The sequence below is a fragment of the Strigops habroptila genome, chromosome Z, assembly GCF_004027225.2.
Source record: "Strigops habroptila isolate Jane chromosome Z, bStrHab1.2.pri, whole genome shotgun sequence".
NCBI classification, from domain to species: domain Eukaryota; kingdom Metazoa; phylum Chordata; class Aves; order Psittaciformes; family Psittacidae; genus Strigops; species Strigops habroptila.
Genome location: NC_044302.2, coordinates 5,949,421 through 5,972,450, shown reverse-complemented (window position 1 = coordinate 5,972,450; position 23,030 = coordinate 5,949,421). Strand labels below are relative to the sequence as shown.

The 23,030-nt window shown below is 42.8% G+C and overlaps 3 protein-coding genes across 9 annotated transcripts in view; all 3 read left to right on the top strand.

Moving 5' to 3' along the window:
* Positions 1-7,767, top strand: part of LOC115619603 (arylamine N-acetyltransferase, pineal gland isozyme NAT-3) — a 37,619-nt gene extending 29,852 nt beyond the window's left edge. The window contains exons 2-4 of one of the 5 annotated variants that reach the window (XM_030512107.1): positions 362-449; positions 4,412-4,593; positions 6,727-7,767. In XM_030512107.1, the coding sequence (XP_030367967.1) occupies positions 6,734-7,606 (873 nt within the window). In that variant the 5' untranslated portion in view covers positions 362-449; positions 4,412-4,593; positions 6,727-6,733 and the 3' untranslated portion in view covers positions 7,607-7,767. Of the gene's footprint in view, positions 1-290; positions 450-4,411; positions 4,594-6,726 lie in introns of all 5 variants that reach the window. The other 4 variants (XM_030512108.1, XM_030512109.1, XM_030512106.1 and 1 more) reach the window with 4 other exon arrangements.
* Positions 7,768-10,500: 2,733 nt separating this feature from the next.
* Positions 10,501-16,489, top strand: LOC115619602 (arylamine N-acetyltransferase, liver isozyme-like). Of its 2 annotated transcripts, XM_030512104.1 has the most exons (3): positions 10,594-10,626; positions 12,025-12,110; positions 13,769-14,679. In XM_030512104.1, exon 3 carries the CDS (start codon positions 13,774-13,776, stop codon positions 14,659-14,661), a length of 888 nt encoding a protein of 295 aa, XP_030367964.1. In that variant the 5' UTR covers positions 10,594-10,626; positions 12,025-12,110; positions 13,769-13,773; the 3' UTR covers positions 14,662-14,679. The 2 variants fall into 2 exon arrangements, with proteins under 2 accessions (XP_030367963.1, XP_030367964.1); XM_030512103.1 differs by lacking the exon at positions 12,025-12,110 and having other exon boundaries at positions 10,501-10,626; positions 13,769-16,489.
* Positions 15,895-21,243, top strand: LOC115619604 (arylamine N-acetyltransferase, pineal gland isozyme NAT-10). 2 transcript variants are annotated; one of them, XM_030512111.1, is made up of 2 exons: positions 15,895-16,560; positions 18,983-21,243. In XM_030512111.1, the coding sequence occupies exon 2, from the start codon at positions 18,988-18,990 to the stop codon at positions 19,858-19,860; it is 873 nt and encodes a 290-aa protein (XP_030367971.1). In that variant the 5' UTR covers positions 15,895-16,560; positions 18,983-18,987; the 3' UTR covers positions 19,861-21,243. The 2 variants fall into 2 exon arrangements, with proteins under 2 accessions (XP_030367971.1, XP_030367972.1); XM_030512112.1 differs by lacking the exon at positions 15,895-16,560 and adding an exon at positions 18,033-18,374.
* Positions 21,244-23,030: the final 1,787 nt, after the last annotated feature.

Below are 23,030 nucleotides of genomic sequence, written 5' to 3'. Positions count from 1 at the left end.
GCCTGGTAAGGAGCATTTTGGGCAGTGCTTGTGGGAGCTGAGGAGGGGGAAAATCAGTGGAAAAAAGAAATGCAAACTGCAGCTGTGTCTTGCAGATGTGCTCTGCGCCAAACGTTCAGCATGGACAGGGCTGGGGTCTGCTGACCCTTTGCATGAGCTCTCTTCCCTGCCCGGGATGGGAGCCCCCTCCATATCCAACCATACAAGTTGCAATCACAGTGCTGCCTTATCCACACATCCGAGTGCTGCATGAGTGTGGTAGAGTGAGTTTTGGGTCATTTTGCTTCCAGAATCAGTACCTGCACACCTCAGAACCCGAAGGAGACCACCGGTAACTGCTGATAACTTTGTCTTGAACCAGACCCTTCAGAAGGAAAAACCAGAGGAGTCTGTGGCCATGAGGATTGTGGACGTAGCAGGTGGGCAACAGGAAAAGTATGTGAACCCAGGTAGGACAGCATTTCTCTCACAAGGGACCTAATGGGGATGGGGCAAAGCTGGCCATAGAGCTGTTGAGAAAGCCTGAGTTACCCCAAATATTTGGTAGAGTTCATTGGCTGCTTTAGTGAACTGGCCAAGGTGGGCAAGCACATACAGATAGCTGTTAAACAGGCTGCTGGCTTTTCCTTCAGCCCCTTCTCCAGTTACCAGGACAACCATCTTTATCTCCTTGTCTTCTTCATCCTCCTCTTCAGTGCTCTCCATCACCCCTCCTCTCCAGATGCCAGCAAAGCCAAAACCATGGCTCAGAGCCTCCCCAACCACAGACCCAGACCTCGCAGACCCCAGTTACTGGCACGTCCAGAGAAACCAGCACAACTCTCTGCTTTCCAACTCACAGGACTTTCTCCTCAACATTGTCGTAGTTTGACAACACTGCTGGCACCTCCAGGAGAGGTGGCCCATGAGATGGAGGCAGTAACAGCACATTGAGGGTGTGATTATTGCTTGTGAAATGGAAGACAGCTTCTCCTTCCCAACACGCACCCCAGACCCTCACGGTGGGGTGGCAGAAGTGGCTAGAGTGTGTCCCCATGCGCTGTGACCATGCTTCAGTGATGATCCCACTCTGACATGTCTCATCACAACTGTCACGATTCATGGGAAAATAACAGCCAGATATATGGGCATATTTTTCAGCAAAGAAGTTAACTCATTTTTTTCTTTTCTTCAAACCCTCTATGAGGTGAAGGCATTCATGTAGAAAAGCCTATTGTTCTCCTTGTAGAGTCACAGAATTGTAGAAGCATAGAATGGTTTGTAATAGAATTTAAGTGAATTACGATCATTTAAATGTAAGAGATTTACACTGAAACCCTCAAGTCTGGAAGGCCCTACAGACCAATATGTTCTCTCAATCTGCATTAATACCCCTGGTGTTGGCTTGTGTGAAAAACCTTATATTGGCAGGATGAAGATAAGCAGAGGGATTATTTTTGACACTCACCAACCTCAGAAAGATGCATTAGATGATAGCCTGAACACTAAAATTGAGATTTGGTCTGTTCCTCACCAAAAAACCAAATGCCAAGCAATGTCCAGCACAGCTACTCCTTTCTCATGGGTGAAAGTTGCTGCTGTAGTTGCAGGCTCATCCTTTGGCTGGTGGACTCCACCAAGCTGCACGTGATGGGTGCTGCAGATACAAATCCAGGAAGATATGTAGCCACAGATATATGATATCTAGAATTACATAAGGCAATGAATCTAAAACATGAGGGAGTTCTGCCGTTTTGAATATGTTTATAGATCATGAATATCTTTTACCAGTCTTGTATTAGCACAGCCTACACCTATTAAATTCCCTTTGGAAATGAAAGGCTAAAGCTAGTCACTTGGCTCAGGGTGTGCGGTGTTTCCTTTTCCAGCAACTCATTGCTCAGCAGGATAGGGGAATCTGACCTTGTGTAAGAATTGAAGATTTCACACTAATTCTATTTAAAACACCTCTATTGTTGTATTACTTTACAAGTCTTTCTTCTCTCTAGTTATGTAGAATACCATGTAGTTTGTATAGTAAGCATCCAGTCAATATAATTAATAATATAGTATAACATAGTATAGTACAACATGATATGATATGATAGGATATATAGTATGCTATGCTATGCTATAATAATATATCAATATATCAATATAATAATGACATAATGATATAATGATATAATAACATATTACATAATGTAACATAATATAATTATATCCTTGGCTTGTTTTACAGCCCGTCACAGAGGTCATTGCAGAGGGGACCCTATGCTTTTATTTCCCCAGGCAAATACTGCAGCATACAATATTCCATTAAAACAGGGAGAGAGGGGTATTTGACACAGCCTTTCAGGAGAGTTAGGATGAGAGAAGAATTTCAGTAATAAATTAAATGCTGTCCACAGTTTAAATTCATAAATAAGTAAGAGTGAGTGCCATTACATTGAGGGTCTCCTGGAAAAAGCTCAGTGAGCTTCAGCTCCTGCCAAGGTTGGGAAACTGCAGTACAGTGTCCGGGTGGACAGCCGTAGCCTTCCAAGGACATTCCCATTTGTACCTTCACCCCGCAGTCATAGCCTCCAAAACCCAGCCGGGCCAAGCTGGACTTTGCCCTTTGCTGCTTTTGGGGACAGGTACAGGATGTCATGGCCACCTCACCCAGCAGTTGTGAGTGCAGTTTATTGTCCCACCAAGTCAGAGATTAGCCCCAGTGGTCTGGCACAGAGCTGAAATGCAATCAGACCCCAGCAAGGCTCTTGGACCAAGATCAGCCTTTTCTTACGTTTAGTGCTCACTGACTGAACTTTTACTCCTGATGGCCTTCGACACAACTGGGCAGGATGAGAGCTTGTGGGTTTAATGGTTTAAGGAGCAAAATATGCAGGATGGGAAGAAAAAAGAGGGTGATGAAGGAATGACATCATAGGGTGGTGAGTTGGGATGAGAACTTGAAAGACAGAGGACAACAGCGCTCAGTATTAGAGCTATGTTTTAGGGAAAGGAGTTGAGAAAAGCTGAGTATCAAAGTACCAGGAGAAGTGTTTTTCTCCTACTTGGTTAGAAAACACTTGTGGTTTAATGGGATCCCAAAACTAGCTGGAACAGATCCCCAATCACTTCACATGTTTGTCCAAGGAAGAACAGTAAGTGTCCACTTCTGGCACCATTTGTGGTCCCAAATGACTCTGGGCAAGGAGCACGGCTGGGTCTGCTCTCACATCACACAGCAATGTGTCCATGGGCTTCTTTTCAGTATGCCTTCTTTTCAGTCCCGGTTCCCATCAGGACTGTGGCTCTGCCAGCTTTTGGCTTCTCTTTCTTGAAATGAAGGGCTCTTATCCTGTGGGAAGAGAAGGGATTATTCCATACACAGGAATACCCACTCCAGAATATGAACTTTGTACCAAATTGTATTTGCTCAGAGGAGGCCAATGAGGGCAAGTAATCCATTCCCTTTAGTGCCCTCTGCTTGGGCATTGGTTCACACTTGTGGGGTCAAATACTGGCCACTGATGGGATGATAAAGAGCCAAATTTTGATATGGGAGTGGAGCTGTGTAATGGGTTACCACAGACATCTCTGTTTGGTCCGATTTATTATCTCTGCTACTTATTCCAATAAATCAATGTTTGAATGAAACTTGCCATTGACACTGTGAAGAACTGGAATTACCATTAGAAGGTTAACAGGAAAGAAACTAGCTGTATGTATGAGAAAATTAATAAGACTTAGCTTGGCAAAATACAAGTGAAATTGGTAGATAAAAAAGCTGTATGAAACACACCAAAAGGATGGAGCCCCCCATGTGTTAGCACTCCATAGTCATCACTTTGTCAGTAGCATTTTCACCACCACAATATGCTCAGGAGTTTCCTGTGGGCAAAGAGCAAAGAAAACACACTGCTGTCCCAGTGCTTTCTTTCACATGTAATTCACATATAGTGAATTATATGTAAAATTCACTATACTAAAAGAACACATGTAAATCATAAAGAGCAAATTAAGCAAAGGCAGCACTGAAGTTCTTGTTGTGCTGGTTGGGGCAAGGGGGCTGCACACGCAAATTGCTGTACTGAAATCTTGCTGCTTTTTAGAAACAGTGCAAAAACCTCCTCCAATTGAATGAGTGCAAGATTTCTTCCCCACGTTTCCAAACAAATAGTAACCTAATACCTGGGGAGAAAAATATATATATATATTACTCGAGTTCATTCAGCTAGCTACTGATACAAAGAAATACCCTCTTCCTCACAGCCCAAGCTAGCCCCTGCAGAAAGCATGAAACGAGTGACAATGTGAAGCAGCGTCTGCTCTAATAACAACCAGGTTTTGCATGTGTGGAGCCAGCGCTGTTGGTTTTGCTTGCTCATTACAGCTCTCATGCTCCACCCTTCTGTTTTTCTTCTTTTTTTTTTCCCCCCCCCAGCTTTTGCAATCTGACAGCGGCGGGTGAAAGCGAGTGGAAGGAAAAGACATTCCCCTGAAGAGGAGTTGGAGAAGAGCCCTCAAGCCCTGTCTGCACTAGGTAAAGGACAGCCACGCCACTTTAGCCTAAATCCATATCCCCCAAGCCCTGGAGGTACACTGGTGGTTGAACTGATTTTCCAGGTAAGCCTGCTTTTTTAAACCCTGCGTCTTGGTAGCCGAGCGCTCCCTAACCAGGAAGTTAAATCTCTTTGAAGACAAAGCACATCAGAAAATGGTGTAACAGCAGCGCGGGGAATGCTCAGCTGCTTGGTGTAATAGATACGCTGGTTTATTTACTCAGTTATCAGCCTCAAGCAGATTAGGCATGTGTGCCATCTGACTTATTTCAGATACCATGGTTGAAAGGACCTTATAAACACCCACAAGAGATGGACAGACAGATAAAAACCCCACACCGACATTCTCCCTGTAAGGAAAAGTTGCTATATGTGTTTTGCCTGATATGGCAAAGTGAAAAGATGGAAGAAAGAAAGGGAAAAACAGGTCATTGCTGGGGATGATGGTTTAAGGTTCACATGGCAAGAACTAAGTTTCTGCCAAGTTTTCAAAAATGAATAGAGTTGTAGTTCTGGGGCTTTAGGAGAAAGCTTGGGAATGAGCCAAAAGTTGAACAAATACAATACCCTGAATAATCATCTGATAGTGGATCATTTAGGCCTGCTTGCTGGATGTCAGATACATGGAGGTGGCCGTAATGCCATAGTTACAGATTTCTGGGGCACTTCTATCCAAAGGGCTTGAGTCATAGAATCCTGGAATGGTTTAGGTTGGAAGGGCCCTCAAAGCTCAACCAGTTCCAACACCCTGCCATGGGCAGGGACACCTCCCGCTACAGCAGGTTGCTCCAAGCCCCTGTGTCCAGCCTGGGCTTGAACACTGCCAGGGATGGGGCAGCCACGGCTTCTCTGGACAACAAAGGACATGTGGGTCCCATAGCCAACCCAGGGCACCCTCTGCTTCTGCCAGGATATTACACCAAATGGAAATCTTTTGTTTTCACTGCTTTCTTTATATATTGAAAGAATCTTTCCAAAATTCCCATACAATTTGGGGTCTGTAATTTTTCATCAGATTAAGAATTTAATCTTGTTGGAACAGGTGGGCTTTTTCTTATGATTTTACCATAAGAATCATATACAGGAACTTGAGAACATTTTGGGACCTCTCGGGTCACTAATCTGAACACCATCGCTCCACATTCAGAGGCGACTGAAGTTTAGCAGTGCCTGGGGAGGAATACCAAAAGTACTTGGCTACATCAATATCCCTTTCCTGTTTCCTTACCATCAAGGGCTGGAAGGGCTCAGGCTGCTTTCCACCCCCTGTGCTCATGACACACAGCCTCCTGCTGAACCCTTCTGCTGTGCTGGGGAGGGCAATGCCTGGTCCATTACCCATGGGCAGCCACCCCTGCTGTGGAGACTATGAGTTGAAAGAGCAAATGCATCCCCAAAAAATTATGTTAGAAAATGTGAGGCCCCCTGAAACTTGTAGTTTTGGCCCTAACCTTGGTTTCCTCCTGTTGCTGGCATAGGGCTTTGATTAGCAGAGCTGGGGAGCTAAGCCGTGCTGCTGGGAGGCAGCTCACAGCAGATGAAGCAGAAAACCCCCCTCTGTGCTCTGTTTCTGCCCTAAAACTATCCACCCCCCCCCTTCCCCCCGCCTCTGTGCTCCAGGTCACATCTGCTACCACCAGCATGGAGAGCAGGAGCAGGCGAGACCAGCTTGTGCCAGGCTGCCTAAATAATGAAGGAAATACCACTTCAGGGCAGATTTATTTCAGATCTGGCTGCAGAGGAGGCTCTGGATTGCTCCACAGGAGTGGGAGGGTTTGTTTTCTGCTTCTGCTTTGCTGAGTCAAACCGAGAGTAAGGCAGTTCAGATCTGGAGAGTCTCGGTTCCTGCAGTTTCTAGTGGGGAAACAGTGCTGCTACTGTTTTTATTCCTTCCTACAGAGATTTGTAGCTTTGCTGGCCAGGAACTGTACTGAAATGTGCTTAGCACAGCTGGAGCCTTTCGTCACAGCTGTAAGAGAAACAATTAAAAATAACATTTGTGCTCATCAGCAGTGTCCCATTAGCTTCCTTCAGTGCTAACACTCACCTCAGCTGCCTTTGATGGGGCCATTAGTCAAATCCCACTCCTCTTCTGAGCAGGACCCCCATAATGATGAGTGCCCCTTCATAAGGGATGGGGAAGATCCTTCCATCACTTCTGACACAAACTATTATTTTTTTTCCACCCTTCTCTCAGTGGCAGCATGGACATCAAGGAATATTTCACCAGGATTTCTTACCAGGGCTCCTATGATAAGCCAGACCTGGCTACTTTGACCGATGTATTCCAGCACCACATCCGAGCGGTCCCTTTTGAAAACCTCAGCATCCACTGTGGGGAAAGCATTGAGCTGGACCTGGAAGCTACTTACAACAAGATAGTGAGGAAAAACCGTGGGGGCTGGTGCATGGAAAACAACCACCTTTTATCTTGGGTCCTGAAAACCCTCGGCTATGATGTCACCCTTCTGGGATCAAAAGTTTATGTCCCGGAGTACGACGCATATGCAGATGAAATAGATCATCTGCTGCTAAAAGTGGCGCTTGATGACAAATCTTTCATTGTGGATGGTGGGTTTGGGATGGCTTACCAGGTGTGGCAGCCAATGGAACTGATTTCAGGGACAGACCAGCCGCAGACTCCTGGCGTCTTCCGCTTCCAGGAGGAGAGTGGGGTCTGGTACCTTGAGAAGGTGAAGAGGAAGCAGTGGGTTCCCAACCAAAGCGTCTCCACTTCCCATAATGTAGAAAAAGAAGTTTGCCGCCGGGTTTATCTCTTCACACTTCAGCCACGAGACATCGAAGAGTTCCGAGCCCGCAATGCCCACCTGCAGACAGCGCCTGACTCGCTGTTCGTGACAAAGTCTATCTGTAGCCTGCAGACTGCCGACGGCATCAGGGCTCTGGTGGGGTGGAAATACACTGAGATAAAGTACAATTATAGGGATAATATGGATCTGGTGGAAATTAGAATCCTCGCAGATGAAGAAATGGAGAAAACACTGAAAGAGAAATTCAATATAACACTAGACAAGAAATTTGTACCCATCAATACAAGCAGGTTGTCTCTGTTTTAACTCACTGCCTAAATTATAATTCAGTCCAGTGGCATTACATGCAATCCTTCCCCCTGTTTCTGAGAAGCATTTAAAGGTTAAGCTTTCTCTTTCCATCTACACCAGCGTAAGGCAGAACATGTTAGCATGAATCTGGAAAATAAATTGATTTTTACAACTGCTCCTGCCTCTCTTTTTTGGTTTGGGTACAAATAATTTCTTCCTAGCTCAATCAAATCACTCCCCTTCTGTTTGTGCTTATCTGGAAGCGGACTCTGCTCATTCCCTATTCCTTTCATCTCTTAAAAGCTTTTCTAAATATATGCAGAGTAGCAGGGCAGAGCAATGGAGCTGTATGTCTCTTTATTACTTTGTGCTGCCACCTGGGGAAAATCATATGCACCTCTTTAAACGAATACCATATAATTTTTTGAATTTAACAGCCAGGAAAACAAAGACATCCAGTGCCAAGTTTGCTACAATTAAGCCATAAGCATGTCCTTTTTGCTCTTGCATTCACAACACCCTCTCAAACACCAGTTGGACGGTCCCATGCCTGTGCCGCACTATGCGAATACATACAAACAGGCTGTTTATGTCCTAAAACTGATGAGAAACATGAACAGACAATTGTCTGGTTTCAGACTTTACATGACTCCTGTTCCCCCAGTGATATAACCAAAAAGCAGTATTTCTTTGAACTGAAAGCATTTCCCATGTATTTTGTTTGCTATCATCTAGCAGCAGCCTGCTGGGAATAGATGTTCCTGTCGTAAGACTCCACTCTGAGTGTTATTGCACATTAATTGTCATGGCTCAACTCTTTTTTCTGAATTATTTTTCTTGAATTATTTTCCTGAAATAATTCATGTGTTCTACTGAGGATGTGTTTGCAGTGATACTAATTATATTGGTAGAAGGAAAAATGATGAATCCTAATCAGATACCCAACGGCTAAGATTTTTAGTATCAGAAATTGCTCAAATGTGATCACTTTGACCTTTGAGAAGATGCTTGAAGTTCCTTTTAGTACAAATTGTGGAAGCATTACAACTATGCACTTTTGATTAAGTAAATTATATAAGTGAATTACAATTAAATAAAAAAGTGAAGAATTATGAAGTAGAACTATTCAGCTGTTTTTTTCCCCAAAATACATGTATCCTCCAGAGCAAAAAATGTCATTAATTGCCACAGTTGTCCTGATTATTTGTATGTGCTAATAATTTGCAGCTAGAACTTTTAAAAATACAGTAACTCACTGATCCTTTTTATTTCTTATCCAATATGTGCAGCTTTCTATAACCAGCAATTTATAGTTAATAAAAGCTGATGCTATTCTGCATGTCCAAATCTATTTCATAGAGACATGGTGAGTTCTCAAATTCTTGTCTTCCCAGAGCCAAACACATCCATATGTGCTTGGCTGCATGTGTGCAATAGTCCCTTACAGCACATGAGGCTCCCCTACCCTATAGGGAAATGAAATCTTAACTACTGACCCTGTAGTAGACTGCAGAAGAAAAAGGGGCTTCTTATAATGTGGGCCAGCATCTTGCAACAGATACTCAGAGGAAACATCCCAGGATCTGGCTTGTTTGCAGCCTGTATCCTTCTTTGGTCCCCACATTAGTGAAAGAGTTAAAGGAGTTAAACTCGGTGGGTTTATCCTTGCGTCAGCCTGGGGAAGAGCAACAGAACGGTAGTAAAAGCCCAGCAGGGTCACACAGAGGTGTTGGGCAGGAGAAGATCCATGCAGAGCCAAGAATCTCCATTGTTTGTGGGAACAGACAAGGGAAACACCTAGAAAGGGCTGCACCCATTCTTCCTGTGCCTGGGTTTCTCATGCTTTGGGCTTTTTCATGGGTTTGGAGGCAGGGGTATACAATCATAGAATTGTTTAGATTGGAAAAGACCTTTAGTAGGATGTTATGTCCATTGCCCCAGATATTCAGTATGTAAAGGGCAAACAATAATGGGAAAACCCACTTTCCTTTCATCCAGCTTATCTGGAGCCTCTGTGCCTGCTCTGGTGCTCTGCCTGCTGCAGGCTTCATGGTGCAGCTCAATGCCTCTGGCCCTCCTGCTCAGCACACCCACAGAAACAGATTTTATTGCTGAGTAATTGAATGAAGCTCTCTATTGGACATTAAAAAAAGACGCTCTTCATCTCAGAGTGCAGTGGTTTGCTTTTTCGCTATCACTAACTTTGGAGGCAAACCCTTAAAGGCATAGGAGGCTCAGGGAGCTCAGGGCTCACCAGGAGCAGCATCCTCCCTGTCAAAGGATGGGGCTTCTCTTTGAACCCAAGGGGACTTAGCTAAATGAGTTGGCAAATCTGTCCTTGTTGCTTTGGGGGTCTGGTATCAGCCACGAAGAATAGCTCAGTCCAGTGTGATTAATTCAACAGTTGCCATCTCCCACCAGTAAATCGGTGACATCTTGGCTTGCATTACTATCTTCCTATCTAAGTCACTTCCTATAGGGCTCCAGGCCACATGAGTGTCAACAATGTAAAATCTGCATCAAAATTTGCACTATTGTTTTGCTGCTTCAGCATAGGTGCCATCATTGAGGTGCCCCAGAGACTGAAGCACCTGGTTGACCTGTGGGGTTGCGGATGGGGTTGTAATCACTTACAGAAGTTGCTGCTGAAACCCATACTGTATTTCTCCTTTGCACTCCTGAAGGGCTTCAGTTCTTAATCAGTAACGTGGGAGGTTAAAATTTACTCAATACTGTAAGCAATTTGGAGACTGGATCATTTTCAGGCTCTCTGTGCAGCACCTAACACAATGAATTGCATGACAGGGCTTTCTATGCATATGCCAATACAAATAAATCAGTTAAACCATCAGAATATAAACTATTACCAAAGAAGAAACTTTCCCCCCTCTTTTCCTGCCCTGCTAGAGGGTACGGCTGTCCTTGCCAGGCAGTAAAAGCAGCCTGGACCTTTAAGAGCAGCAGTTCCAGGAACAACTCTTCCTGGGAACTTCGGAGCAAACCAGGGCAGCAAGGCTGAGCTCGCTGGCTGAGAGGTAAGTGCTCGGGTGTCTGATCTTTAACTTCATCCTCCAGCTGCGGGCCAGCCTGTTTGGAAAAGCCCACCCCTGTGGGTCTGCATACCCACAGAGGCATAGCACAGCTCAGCACAGGAGACATATCAGCAGAGTATAAATTACAGCAACCCAAGGGCTGACAGCTTGTGTTGCCTTGCAAGGATGTTGTCTAAGTACAAAGATAAATTGCTGGAGACTTAAACTAACCCCTTTATGCTGAGCCAGAGTGTATGAAAAAGCCAGCCGCTGACTTGCAGTGTAGCTTAAAATCAAATGAATGGTATAGGCATATGCAAGAGGATGCAACCTTGGAAGCCTCTCATGAATTCTAGCAGGCAACTATTCCTAATATTCAGCCTAATTCTGAAAGGAAACAGTGGTCCCAAGGGATGCGTGCAGACAGGCAGAGCCCACGGCTGAATCTCGCTACCTGCCAACCTGCAGGAATGCTGAATGAAGCTCTGCTGTTGCAGGAGCAAAAGTAAACAAGCCTGAGATCCGGACTGAGGCTTAAGATATTTGGCGACTTGGTTTTGGAATACAAACCGTCCCGAGTGAGAGCTTGCTTGCTGCTGCAGCCCCATCACTACTGCGATGGGAATGGTTGTGCAGAGAGGAAAAGCTGCCTGTGGCAAGGCAAGGGAGTAAACACTGATTTACGTGAATGCTCCTTAACACCAACAGTTTTGTACAGCAGCTTTATTATACTTCAACCACTCTAAGTATTCGTTGAGATCAGAACCCATTTTGTCAGCCACCACGAGGCTGTCTCTACTATATTTTAAACAGATGAGGCCGGAGAAGGGGCAGATGGGGAAACTGAGGCATGGGATGAGCATTTCCCAAAGTGTGTTTTCCCGAAGCCTCATTGCCAGCACCCTGTGGAAGCTCTTGATGGGGAGGTTGTGATGGCTGGAAGAGGGGAGCTGGTTATACACTGCCGGGGCGATGGGGACGCCCAGCCCCAGGAGACAGGTTGCAGGGAGGGTATCAGTCTTCTGCTGCTGACCCAGAGCAGGGGCAGTGTATCAGACCCACCAAGCTAATGGACTCACTTGAGCCCCTCCTGGTCAGAGGTTCAGCTTGACACTATCTCAGGGAACAGATGTTTCTATCTGGCTACACAAAATGGCTAGAAGTGGGAATAGACAGAAAAATGAGGACCACATGATGAGCTTGCTAGTGTACATGTGTGCTGTCTGTTGGGAAGGGAATGGCTTTCTACAACCAGTGTTTCCAAGGAGATGGGTGCTATTGTCCTAAAAAAAGTATTGAAAAAAAATATAAAATGCAATATCAAAGACACATTGCTGTTTTTTGTGTAAGTTCTTTGGGTTCTTTTGAAGCGATAATGTTTATTTCTTACTCCCTTATTGGGATAGTCCTCTATTCTGTTACATTTTCCTGTGGTTTTGCATCCACCAGTCTGAGTTCTGTACCGGTGCAGATCTGGAGCAATACAACTAAGTCAAGTGAGTTGTGCTGATAGCACCAAAATTGGGGTAAAAGTCTAGAGGTTAGGTCATTTGGGGTATTTTTTCCATGGGTTGGGGGTATTTCCACCTATGTATTTGAGGTAGGATTTTTTAAAGCTCCAAGTACTTGGACATCAGGTTGAACTGCTGGTCACTCCTAGGGGAGCAGTTGGACCAAAGCTGAGAATAGTTGCTGGAAAGTAATCTCTCCCATCTTATCTACATCAAATGATTTTTGGAAAATCCAGGGAATGGGCAACCGATTTCAAGGAGCCAGAAACCATAGAATCACAGAATGGTTTGGGTTGGAAAAGACCTTAAAATCATTTAGTTCCAACCCCCCCTGCCATGGGCAGGGACACCTCACACTAGACCATGTAGCCCAAGGCTCTGCCCAACCTGGCCTTGAACACTGCCAGGGATGGAGCATTCACCACTTCTTTGGGCACCCTGTGCCAGTGCCTCACCACCCTCACAATAAAGAACTTCTTCCTTATATCCAACCTAAATCTCCCCTGTCTAAGTTTGAACCCATCACCCCTTGTCCTATCGCTACAGTTCCTGATGGAGAGGCCCTCTCCGGCATCCTTGTAGGTCCTTGTAGGAAGGCTGCTATGAGGTCTCAGACCTTCTGGAAATTAATACAGTCGTTAGCAAATCATGAATCATTCTGGAAAACAAATATTCTTGCATGGAAAAAAAAGCCAAATTAAATCTGAATTAAAGACAAAAGAAATCCTTGCAGATACCGGGTGAGTCAGAGGATTAGGAGTGTTACAGGGAACCTTTTGCATCTTGGCCATGCAGCCAGTACCAATGACAATCTCTTTTGGTTAATGAAAGAAAAGGGGATCAGAGACATGAAGACACAAAATACATCTAATAAACTGAGCTGAAACAAAGAGGTTTGGTTTGTAAAACATGGTAAAAGAAACCAAAAGCCAATGAATATACCTTGAATGTATTCTTAGTAATTATCAATTCATCTGACCCCTAGGTTAAGAAAATCAACAGTTCCTTCCTTTCAACAGCCAGGGACAAAGCTTTGTCTGAACTCCACAGGGTTACTAAAGAGATTAAGAAAACAACAATCTACTTCACATAGCAGCCTGTCTAAAATGGTGACACACTGAGATGTTAATCCCAGCTAGCTGAAGCCATGAATGTAAAACTTCCCAATTAAATTACCTGTGGGATAAACAAAGAATTGTTTACTTATTACAGTAAAAGAAACAGCAAGAAATTGCTGTGACTTTCAAGCTGCTATAGTTAAGCAGCTTTTCTGCAAAGCTGTTTTTTATCAGTTTTATAAGTTTTTTGTCACATGGGACCCCCATTCAGGGCCAGAGATTTTATTGTGCCATGTGCCATGTCTTCCCATAGGAAAGACATCCACCTGTGTTGAAGACAACATCTGAGAGAGAGAAAGCATTATGGTCACCTGCTCCTAGCTTCATCTCTTTTTTAATACAGATGACACAGGCAGGTCTAGCCTGCATTCATCTATCAAGGGCACAGGTTTCTTTCAAATCCTCAGTGAAACAGCCTGGGTTGCATTTGCAGGCTGGTTAACCTATGCTACGGTAATAGGAGCAAACCCCTTGACAGCTGCACTACAGTAATTGCCTATTTTTCTACTCACACAGGCAAAATGAACATTCAAGACTATTTTGCAAGGATTTCTTACAATGAGTCCCATAAGGATGCAGACTTGCAAACCTTAACAGCCATCTTCCAGCATCACATCCGGGCAATTCCTTTTGAAAACCTCAGCATGCATTGTGGGGAGACCATTGAACTGGATTTACAAGATACTTACAATAAGATTGTGAGAAAGAAACGTGGTGGATGGTGCCTGGAAACCAACCACCTTTTATTTTGGGCCTTGAAAGAATTAGGGTTTGATGTCTGTATTCTTGGAGGAAATAGTTATGAACCAGCAGAGAGAGCGTATGTTGCTGAGATGAATCATATCCTACTGAAGGTGGCGATCAAGCGAAATTCCTACATAGTAGATGCTGGATTTGGAGGTGCCTACCAGTCGTGGCAGCCATTGATGTTGATTTCTGGGAAAGATCAGCCCCAGACCCCCGGCATCTTCCGCTTCATGGAAGACAATGGCATGTGGTACTTTGAGAAGGTCAAAAGGAAGCATTATATTCCTGAGCAAAGTGAGCCTGCCACCAGTGCTCCAGAAACAGGAAATATCAGAAAAATATATACATTCACTCTTGAGCCACGACATATAAACGACTTTCAGGAGCTAAACACAAACCTACAAGTGTCTCCAGATAACATATTTCAGAAGAAGTCAATCTGCAGTCTCCAGACCCCTGAAGGGATTTATGCCTTAGTTGGATGGACCTTCACTGAGGTGAAGTATAACTACATGGAGGATATGGACCTGATGCAGATCACAACTCTTACAGATGAAGAGCTTGAGAAGACACTGAAAGACAAATTCGGTATAGTGCTGGAGAACAAACTCGCACCAGTAAATGTTCGTGGCTTGCCACCTAATTTAGTGGATACGATCTAATCCTAACACTGTGCTAGATCGATCTTTAAATAGCCAATATAAAAAGTTCCAACGTTAACGTTAACGGTATTTAATCTGATTCTAAAGTTGAGCTAGTAAGGTGGACACAAAGCTTGGTAAATTCAAGTACATTGCTAATTAACTGCATATACCAATTGCGTGTTTTTTCTTAAGCTACTCCTTTAGAAACTGAGATATCTTGTTACCTCTAATTTGCTCACATGGAAATAGCCTTTTGACTCCATAACATTTTGTTCCACCTCTCTGGATCTCATTTTATTTCAGATATATTATGTGGCAAAGAAAACCAAAAAGTGATACAGAAGGAGCAGCTGTGTTACCATTTTACACAAAAGACCTCTAATCTTTTTTTGGTATTATTTCCAACCTTCTTCTCAGCAGAGTTTTACGAATTATTCACTTCCTTTAACAGGCTGAAATTGAAAGTTGAGCTGAATTTGGCTTTCAGAGACTTCATAAAAAAAAAAGAAGGGTTAATACCTTCTCAAAACAAGCCACCATTAGGTGCTGATTAGCTTATGATGAAATAAATTTAAAGACTTGAGTCCTATTCCCTTACCAGAAATTGACTTAAAGTGAGCTATTTATGCAAGAGCACTTAAAAAACCCCAAAAGCTCTCTAATTTCTCTGATTCTGATTTTTCTGTGTCTCTGAAACAAAATCAATAGAAGATGAGATGATTCAAGAGTTCTTAAAAATCAGGCTTTTGGTAGCCAAAATGGAAACAATCAAAGTTAGATCAACCTTTGTAAACCGTAATCTAAACTTCTGGGGCCTAACCTTCCTGCGATGTCAAGCAGAGATGACAGCATTACAGATAAAACTCTTCATACTTATTATAAACAGTATTCTGCACAAAAGCTACCTAAATCAAGTAATACTGCAGATGAAAAAGAAAACAATGGAAAGTCAGGACATGCCACAGGTGTGGTTTCACAGCATGTTATATATGACACAAAAGCCTTTTACCTTTACGATACTTGTGGCAAGTACTGTACGGGATGTATCATGGAAAAGGGTGACAGAAGAGCATCAGTCCTCGGCCAAGGAAAAGACTGACACTGTATTAGACAACCACACAGACTCATGGGGCACTTGATGTGCCTAAAACTCACGTGCTTTCCCAGATGCAGTCTGTTGTGCTCTTTGACTTTCTAAAAGGGACCTCTGACTTCCCACCTCCATCAGATGAAGAGCAGACATGCTTGACAGGGAGAGGATAAAACAAACAGCTCTGCAGCACTTTGAAGATGCAGAAGGCCAAGTTTTATAGAGGAAAGGCATTACTTTGTGCAAATAAGTATTTGTCATGGTATTTGTTAGTGTGTGTGGCACCTCCAAAATAACTCCCTGCTGCAGTTGAAGCTTTGAACATATCACAAAAATTCCTTTGTGGGCAAAGAAGGGTCATTTTGTGTATCTGTGGAGCATGGGAACATGCAGGCTGCAACACTATGGCAGTGGAGTGCACCTCCAAGGAAGCAGAGGACTATCCACCACCACAATGTGCTGGCTTGCGAAATAACAATAATTTCATTTTAAAAAGTTACAGAGTCATTTGCAACTATCTACTGCAGTTATTTTACATGGAAAACAAGTTCATTCTGGTCTTGACTGCGGAAAACATAAACATCTATTAATAGAAAAGAAACAAAGTTTAATTTGCTCATGGATCAGTGAAGTCCAAAAATGTGCCTTAATGTTGGATGGACTCTGCCCTTTCTCAGCGTTTAAGATTCAGGAGTGAGGGCCAGCAGAGCTTAGAAGAAGACAACCCTCACAATTTGTACCCACTCCTGGCTTTACTGACTGCTGCCCCAGCAACAAACAACCCAGAAGCTGAATACCTTGATAAATAAATAAGGCTCTCTTAAGAGGTAAGTTTATTTTCTTAAAGAAACCTCCAGTGAAAAGAAAACCTAGTTTCTTTATGATGGTAAAGGTTGTGGGCAATAAGTTAAGTAGTATTCTCTATAGAAAAATTATATTAAAAAAACGTGTGGATATAGAGCTAAAATATCACCTGCTAAACATGGGCTCTTAAAGAGGGTAAAACACTGATAATGCTATTTCAATTCTTTTGTTTCTTGCTCTTCAGGAGGAGGTTCACTTGACTATGACAGAGATTCTTTTGTTTAGATACAATAGTAGACACAAATTTGGAACTAGAACCTTTTGTTGGAAGTTATTATTTTATATTTTTATCTTTTAAAATATTTCAATGCAAAGGAAGCAAAACAGCAATCTAATAATAGATTCTGCTTTATGGGAATAAAACCATAGTCCTTTAAAAACAACTTAAAAAAAAAGAAATTACAAACTGGTTGGTGTACCCCAGAAAATCCATGTGCTGATGTATTAGGATAAAGGTAGACAGATAATGTATTTTAATAGTGGAATTGCTGATGGCGTGCATAGTACTGGTAAGGAATATTTTTGTAAGAGTACTTTCATTTGCACATTTGAAATAGTTCTTTAAAGTTCTTCTGCTGATGTTTTTCTCTGCATAAATCACAGCCACATTTGTGGGATTACCTTTTCAGTATCTAGTTTTTCATCTGCTCAAAATTCAAAAGAATAGTAGCTTTCATCTCCTACAGTGAAGATCTAATGCTGATCAATCATATTATGGAGCTGCAGAGAGAAATTATAAATAAGATAAACTTGAAAACCAGCTTTATGTTGGTGTGATTTATTCAGCATTCACAATTTGAGCGGGTAGAATTGGATAGACTTGGATTCTGCAAATCAAAAGAAAAAAGTGCCGTGAGTCTTACATTATACTTAACAAATATTACATTGAGAACATCCTCCAACAATACACTTAAGTATCACTGGAAGCTCAATTTCTCTCTGTAGAAAGGTTTTTGATGGGGCTCTCCATTACCTTTGGACAGCTGCTTCTATACCATACATATGCACACCATGAATCTGTCATTGAAAATCATCTTGAGAAATTCGAGCTTGCAGTAAACATTCAGCAGCTCACCATTGAATTTATTTGAATACTACAGTCTTCCTGAGTTGCTAATATTAAGTGTCTAAATCTCAGCTTACTGTATGCACAAAAGATTTCCAAGTATCTTTGTGGGTTGTCAAGAAGCTAAGTATTTGCTATAACTCTAGACTGCTGAACCACTTAGTGCTGTCTTTGCGAAGGTTCAAGCCTTCAAAACTTTTTATGCCCAGCTCCACATCCAAGCAGACAACCCACAGTGTGTTCTACAAACAGTATTAAGATACCTACGAAGCATCCAGCTCGTAACTGTGGCCAGCAGACCGTGATGGGCCATTGCGAAAGCCAGATGACTGTGACTTGCTATGGTATTAGAAGGCAGAAAGCAAGTTCAGTAGTTCTTCATCCAGCAATCTTGCTCATGAGGAGTCCTACCAAGACAGGGCACTGCTGGAGGCAGGACAGACAGGGATGCACTGTATGAGGCTTCGGCAATTCTCAGTTACGCCTCCTCCTCAAGGAGTTTTGAGAAAGGCCAGGGCTACAGAGATGTAAAGCAGCTCCTGTCCGTTTTCAGGACACCCTGAGAAACACAGGGCACAGTGGAGAATAGAGATGTGCTCTTTGTCTTTTAGGTCACTCGCCTCCATTCAGATTCATTATTCCAACACCAAAATGAGTTTGTGCAACACTCAGAGCAGACAAGAGACTCAGTGGTCTGCGACTTTTGCAAAGGTCAGAGGTTTTCTTCAGTTATAATTATCTGAATAAAACTTGACACTTTACAAAATGTGCAGGGAGTACCATTCTCACTTTTTATAAGTGGAGAAAGACTGACATGTACTGAACGAGCAATTCATTCACCATCAGTGAATCAGTGGCAGACTCATGAAAAGAACATGTGAATCCTGGCTCAAATTATCCTCCCTCCGACTGGCAGATGACACTGCTTCCCCCACTGACACTCCTTTCACTGAACAGTGGATTTAGACTGATTTTCATGAATCCTTCTGAACACTCCCTAGTGTGATCTTACATTTCTTCTCAACCCCTCTGTTAAAATGCAAATGCAGCAAATCCCCATTTTGTAGCCTATCAAGCTGAAACTGCATCAGCTCCTTGCCACAGGGATGACTCTAAGACAAAAAGCAAACCCTCACATGCGCTGCTTTTCTTTGATTGGGGAACCATTTTATATGAATACTTGCTTCCCTTAAAAACTGCTCTGCTGAGGTTCAGTAGATTAAAGCATCTTTGCTGGCAGCAGCCTGGGCAGTTTTTCACAGCACCATACATCACTGATATAAAGAAACAAAACCAAAAAGCAATTCCTTCCCTTACAGGTGACATGAACCTTGAAGAGTATTTTGCAAGAACTGGCTATAAAGGTTCGCTTGAAAAACAAGATTTGGAAACCTTAACCGATATATTCCAGCACCACATCCGTGCTGTTCCCTTTGAAAACCTCAGCATCCATTGCGGGGAGAAAATAACTTTGGAGTTGGAGCATGTGTATAACAAAATTGTGCAGAGGAAGCGGGGTGGCTGGTGCATGGAAAACAACCAGCTGTTGGGCTGGGTCCTGAAGCATCTGGGTTACGACACCAGCTTTCTGGGAGCGTATGTGTTCAATCCACACCAAAACGCATATGCCACCCTCATGACCCATCTCCTTGTAAAAGTAGTTATTGATGGCAAAGCCTATATTGTTGACGGAGGCTTTGGTGTATCCTATCAGATGTGGCAGCCGATGGAGCTTGTGTCGGGAAAAGACCAGCCACAGGCTCCCGGCGTCTTTCGCTTTACAGAAAAAAATGCCATCTGGTACCTCGAGAAAATGAGACGGAAACAATATATCCCAAATCAAACCTTCTCTAACTCCGATCTTCTGGAGAAAAAAGACTGTCGGAAAGTTTACATGTTCAGCCTCGAGCCACGGGCAGTGGAAGATTTCCGTTTCCAGTGCACGTACCTTCAGACCTCTCCAGACTCCCTCTTTACGAAGAAGTCCATCTGCACCCTCCAGACCACCGATGGCTTTCGAGCGCTAATTGGGTGGACACTCACGGAGACCACATACAACTACAAGGAAAATATGGATCTGGTGGAATTTGTAACTCTTGAAGATGAAGAAGTGGAAAAAACCCTCAAAGAGAAATTCAACATAACCCTCGATAGAAAACTTGTCCCAGTTAATGTCAAAGGATTTTACACAATCTAGGTGACCAGGAAAACCTACACTAATGTTACGTATATACAGTACCTCCCACTGTCTGCACAATCACTCAATCACTACTGAAAGATAATGGGATTCTTTGCAGGCAATTGAAGGAGAAATACATTAATATGAGGTTAAAGTGAATTTCGCTCTGTGAAAAATCAGAGTCAGGTAGATAACAAAAAAAAAGAAAAAAAAATCTTAAGTCAGGTAGATAGAATTATTTACTGTGAGATGACTGCATTCAATTTTAGGCACATATGTAGGATCTGATTTGAATTTGCCTATAAACTTGGGTAAGAAATATGTCTGGGGAATTTTGGAGTGCCTATAGCACACAAATAGGACTATGGATTATTAATTGTGATATGCTGCCAACACATTTTCTACAGTTATTATAGGAAGAAAAGTAATCTGTGAGCATTTAGACAATGAAGTACACATTCAGAACTTCATTTTTCACAGGATCTAACCACTTGCAGCTCATGTCACTTCTCTACCTTTAATATAAGTAAAACAATGTCATCCTTGAAAGGAGCATTAGGAACCATAATTCTTTCACCATTACCCTTAGACAAAAACGTAGTACAAAACGAAAATTACCATCATGTGCATTCCTTTTGCCATTACAGCAGTAAACTGCCCAAAGTAATTTTAGGTATGTACGTATTTTTCCGGTGATGAAAACCGAATATATTGCAGCATTATTGTGGCTGATGGGCTCTAAGGAGACACCTACAAGCTCTGCTTCTGACAAGTAATCATCCTTTAAAGGATGAGAGAGGCTTAAATGTCACAACTGGCTTAGATTTATTTCTGTCCCAAAAGGGTGGAAATGTGGCATTTTTAGCATTGCAAGTTTTTTGTATAACAAAGGTAGAACAATGAAGCTAACCTCACTATACTCTTAATTCTGCCCCCTTTGTGCATAACAAATATGGGAGCCCATATGGGTATCCTGAATGAGTACCACTTAGCACAGAAGCATTCATGTCACAAATAAGTTAACTCAGCTGTATCAAAGTGAAAAAAAATCAAGACACCAAATCTAAAGGAACCTCTTTCTTTAGAATAATTTCAGAATCACATTTCCCCATTTTTAGCAAACTGTTGTTGCCCCTATCCTGCTGCTCTGCAAAAAGCCCAATCAAGGAAACCACTAGGAAAGCGAAACATTCTCAAATGCATCAAAAATTACCAGAAAAACTGAAAAACATTCTTTATCCCTCATCTACAATAATCCTTAGTATTGGTCAAATGTTGATTTCTCCTACTGATAATATGTTTTTGCTCAAAGACATCATCTGATCATGAATCTCACAAATGCTGTAACTGTATACCTGAAAACAAATAAAGGGAAGCAAAAACATTAATGAATTGCTTTAAGTACAGATTCCCTAACTGTGTAACTGCTGCACACACGATTTGCTAACTAAATGAGGTCTGTTTATTCATGCTACCAATCTGCTGGCCAACACTTCCCACAAACTTCTTGAACCAAACAGGCCAATATTGAACAAATCTGACAGCGGTGTTGGAGATGGTAAGTTCCTACAGTTCCTGGATAAAGAGCTCATAGGCTGAGGAAGATGATCATCAAAGAGGAGGCCCAGTAGCTTCCTCTGCTGGGCTTGGCAGCCAACAGCTCTGGGCTAGTAGTAGTGTGTGTCAGCTCTTCCCTGCTGATCGGCTGTGGTGGCAGCTGGTAGCCTGGGTGCTCATGTACTTGCACAGGGACAAGGAACTGAAGGCCAAGCAAGAGGTGACAGGAGACACTGGCAGATCTGAGGGGGGAACACAGTTTTTCTATAAATAATGGAACTAAGGACTTCATTCCATAATTTGTGTTTGTATTATTCTCTCATGCTAAGGTCCAATTTTATCCCTTTCTAAATGATTGATGAAAACAAGGTGGCCCCCGAGATCCCAAGGAACGTTACAAGCTTCAAAAAACACTCACCACCTCCAATCTAGCTGCTGGCAATTCACCCAGGTCACCAAATCATATTCGTCTATGCAATGAACTACAGTTTTCTTGTGCTGCTGCCTCTTGTCTTGAGGACAGCCAGGAACAGACTGGTTATTTTGCCTCCTAACTTCCCTAAAGATGTTCCTGCTGTTGCTCCCAGGTAACTGTTCAGGTTATGGTATGTAAGGGTTTCTTGGGCAGAGGTCTGTGGACTCGTTTTCAGCATTTTTAACTGTGCCTGCAATAATGGGCAACTCAAATCAGACACCCCTTTCTACTATTTAGCTCTTACTAAAGATCTACAGGGCTTCAACCCTCTCCCTGTCTCCATCTGTTGCCAACTGCTCTCTTGAGTGGGATTCTTCCTCTTGAGATGACAATTATAACCAGGTCCTTACTGTGCAACATCAAATTTCATAAAGAAATGTCAACACATACAGCTGAGGAACAGTTTCACAGTTTAACTAGAGCTCCCCAAAAGCTGACAAAGGCAGGTTATCGAGGTGTGAATGCCAGACCCAAAAATGCCTCAAAGGTTTGAGTTGAGAAAGGTGTAAAACCAAACAAAACTAAACAAACCCTGAAGCCTCATGCGGGGGTTCCATTAGCAAGCCATTATTGCAGGAGGCAGATGCTCTCGCAGCCAGAAAGAAAAGAAATGACCAAGTCCTTAAAGCATCAGCTCTGAGAGAAACCTGCATTTGACTGCAGAAGGGAAACATGGGATGTTTGATGTCCTTCACCATCACTATGCTTTATTAACACCGAGAAAGGTTTAAGGGGAGCCTAAGCAACTGTGCAGATTTAGCTGTTGAAATGAAGAACAAACTCTACCTACCTACCCAGGACTTGCCTAATTCCAAATACAGTTTATAATCACGGTATTTCAACTAACGGAAAGATAAGGCAACTTCTTTTTAAGTCTGAATGCTGGATTAAATCCCAGAATCCCAGCCCAGCTGCCCATTAGACACACATGCAATGCCCAATAGCAAAGACAGCCACCCATGACTAGAATTGTGTAATAGAGTGTCTTACTAGAAAGCAGGAGACATAACAGAAGAAACACGGTTCAAACTCCATGGCACCACTGAACATCCTCCCCCCTACCCAAAGAATCAAAGTTTAATCAGCTCATGCATTACTAAAGGGAGGATACAGGATAGCTCACTTCAGTTGGACTCTGGTCCTGGACTTTTCAAGA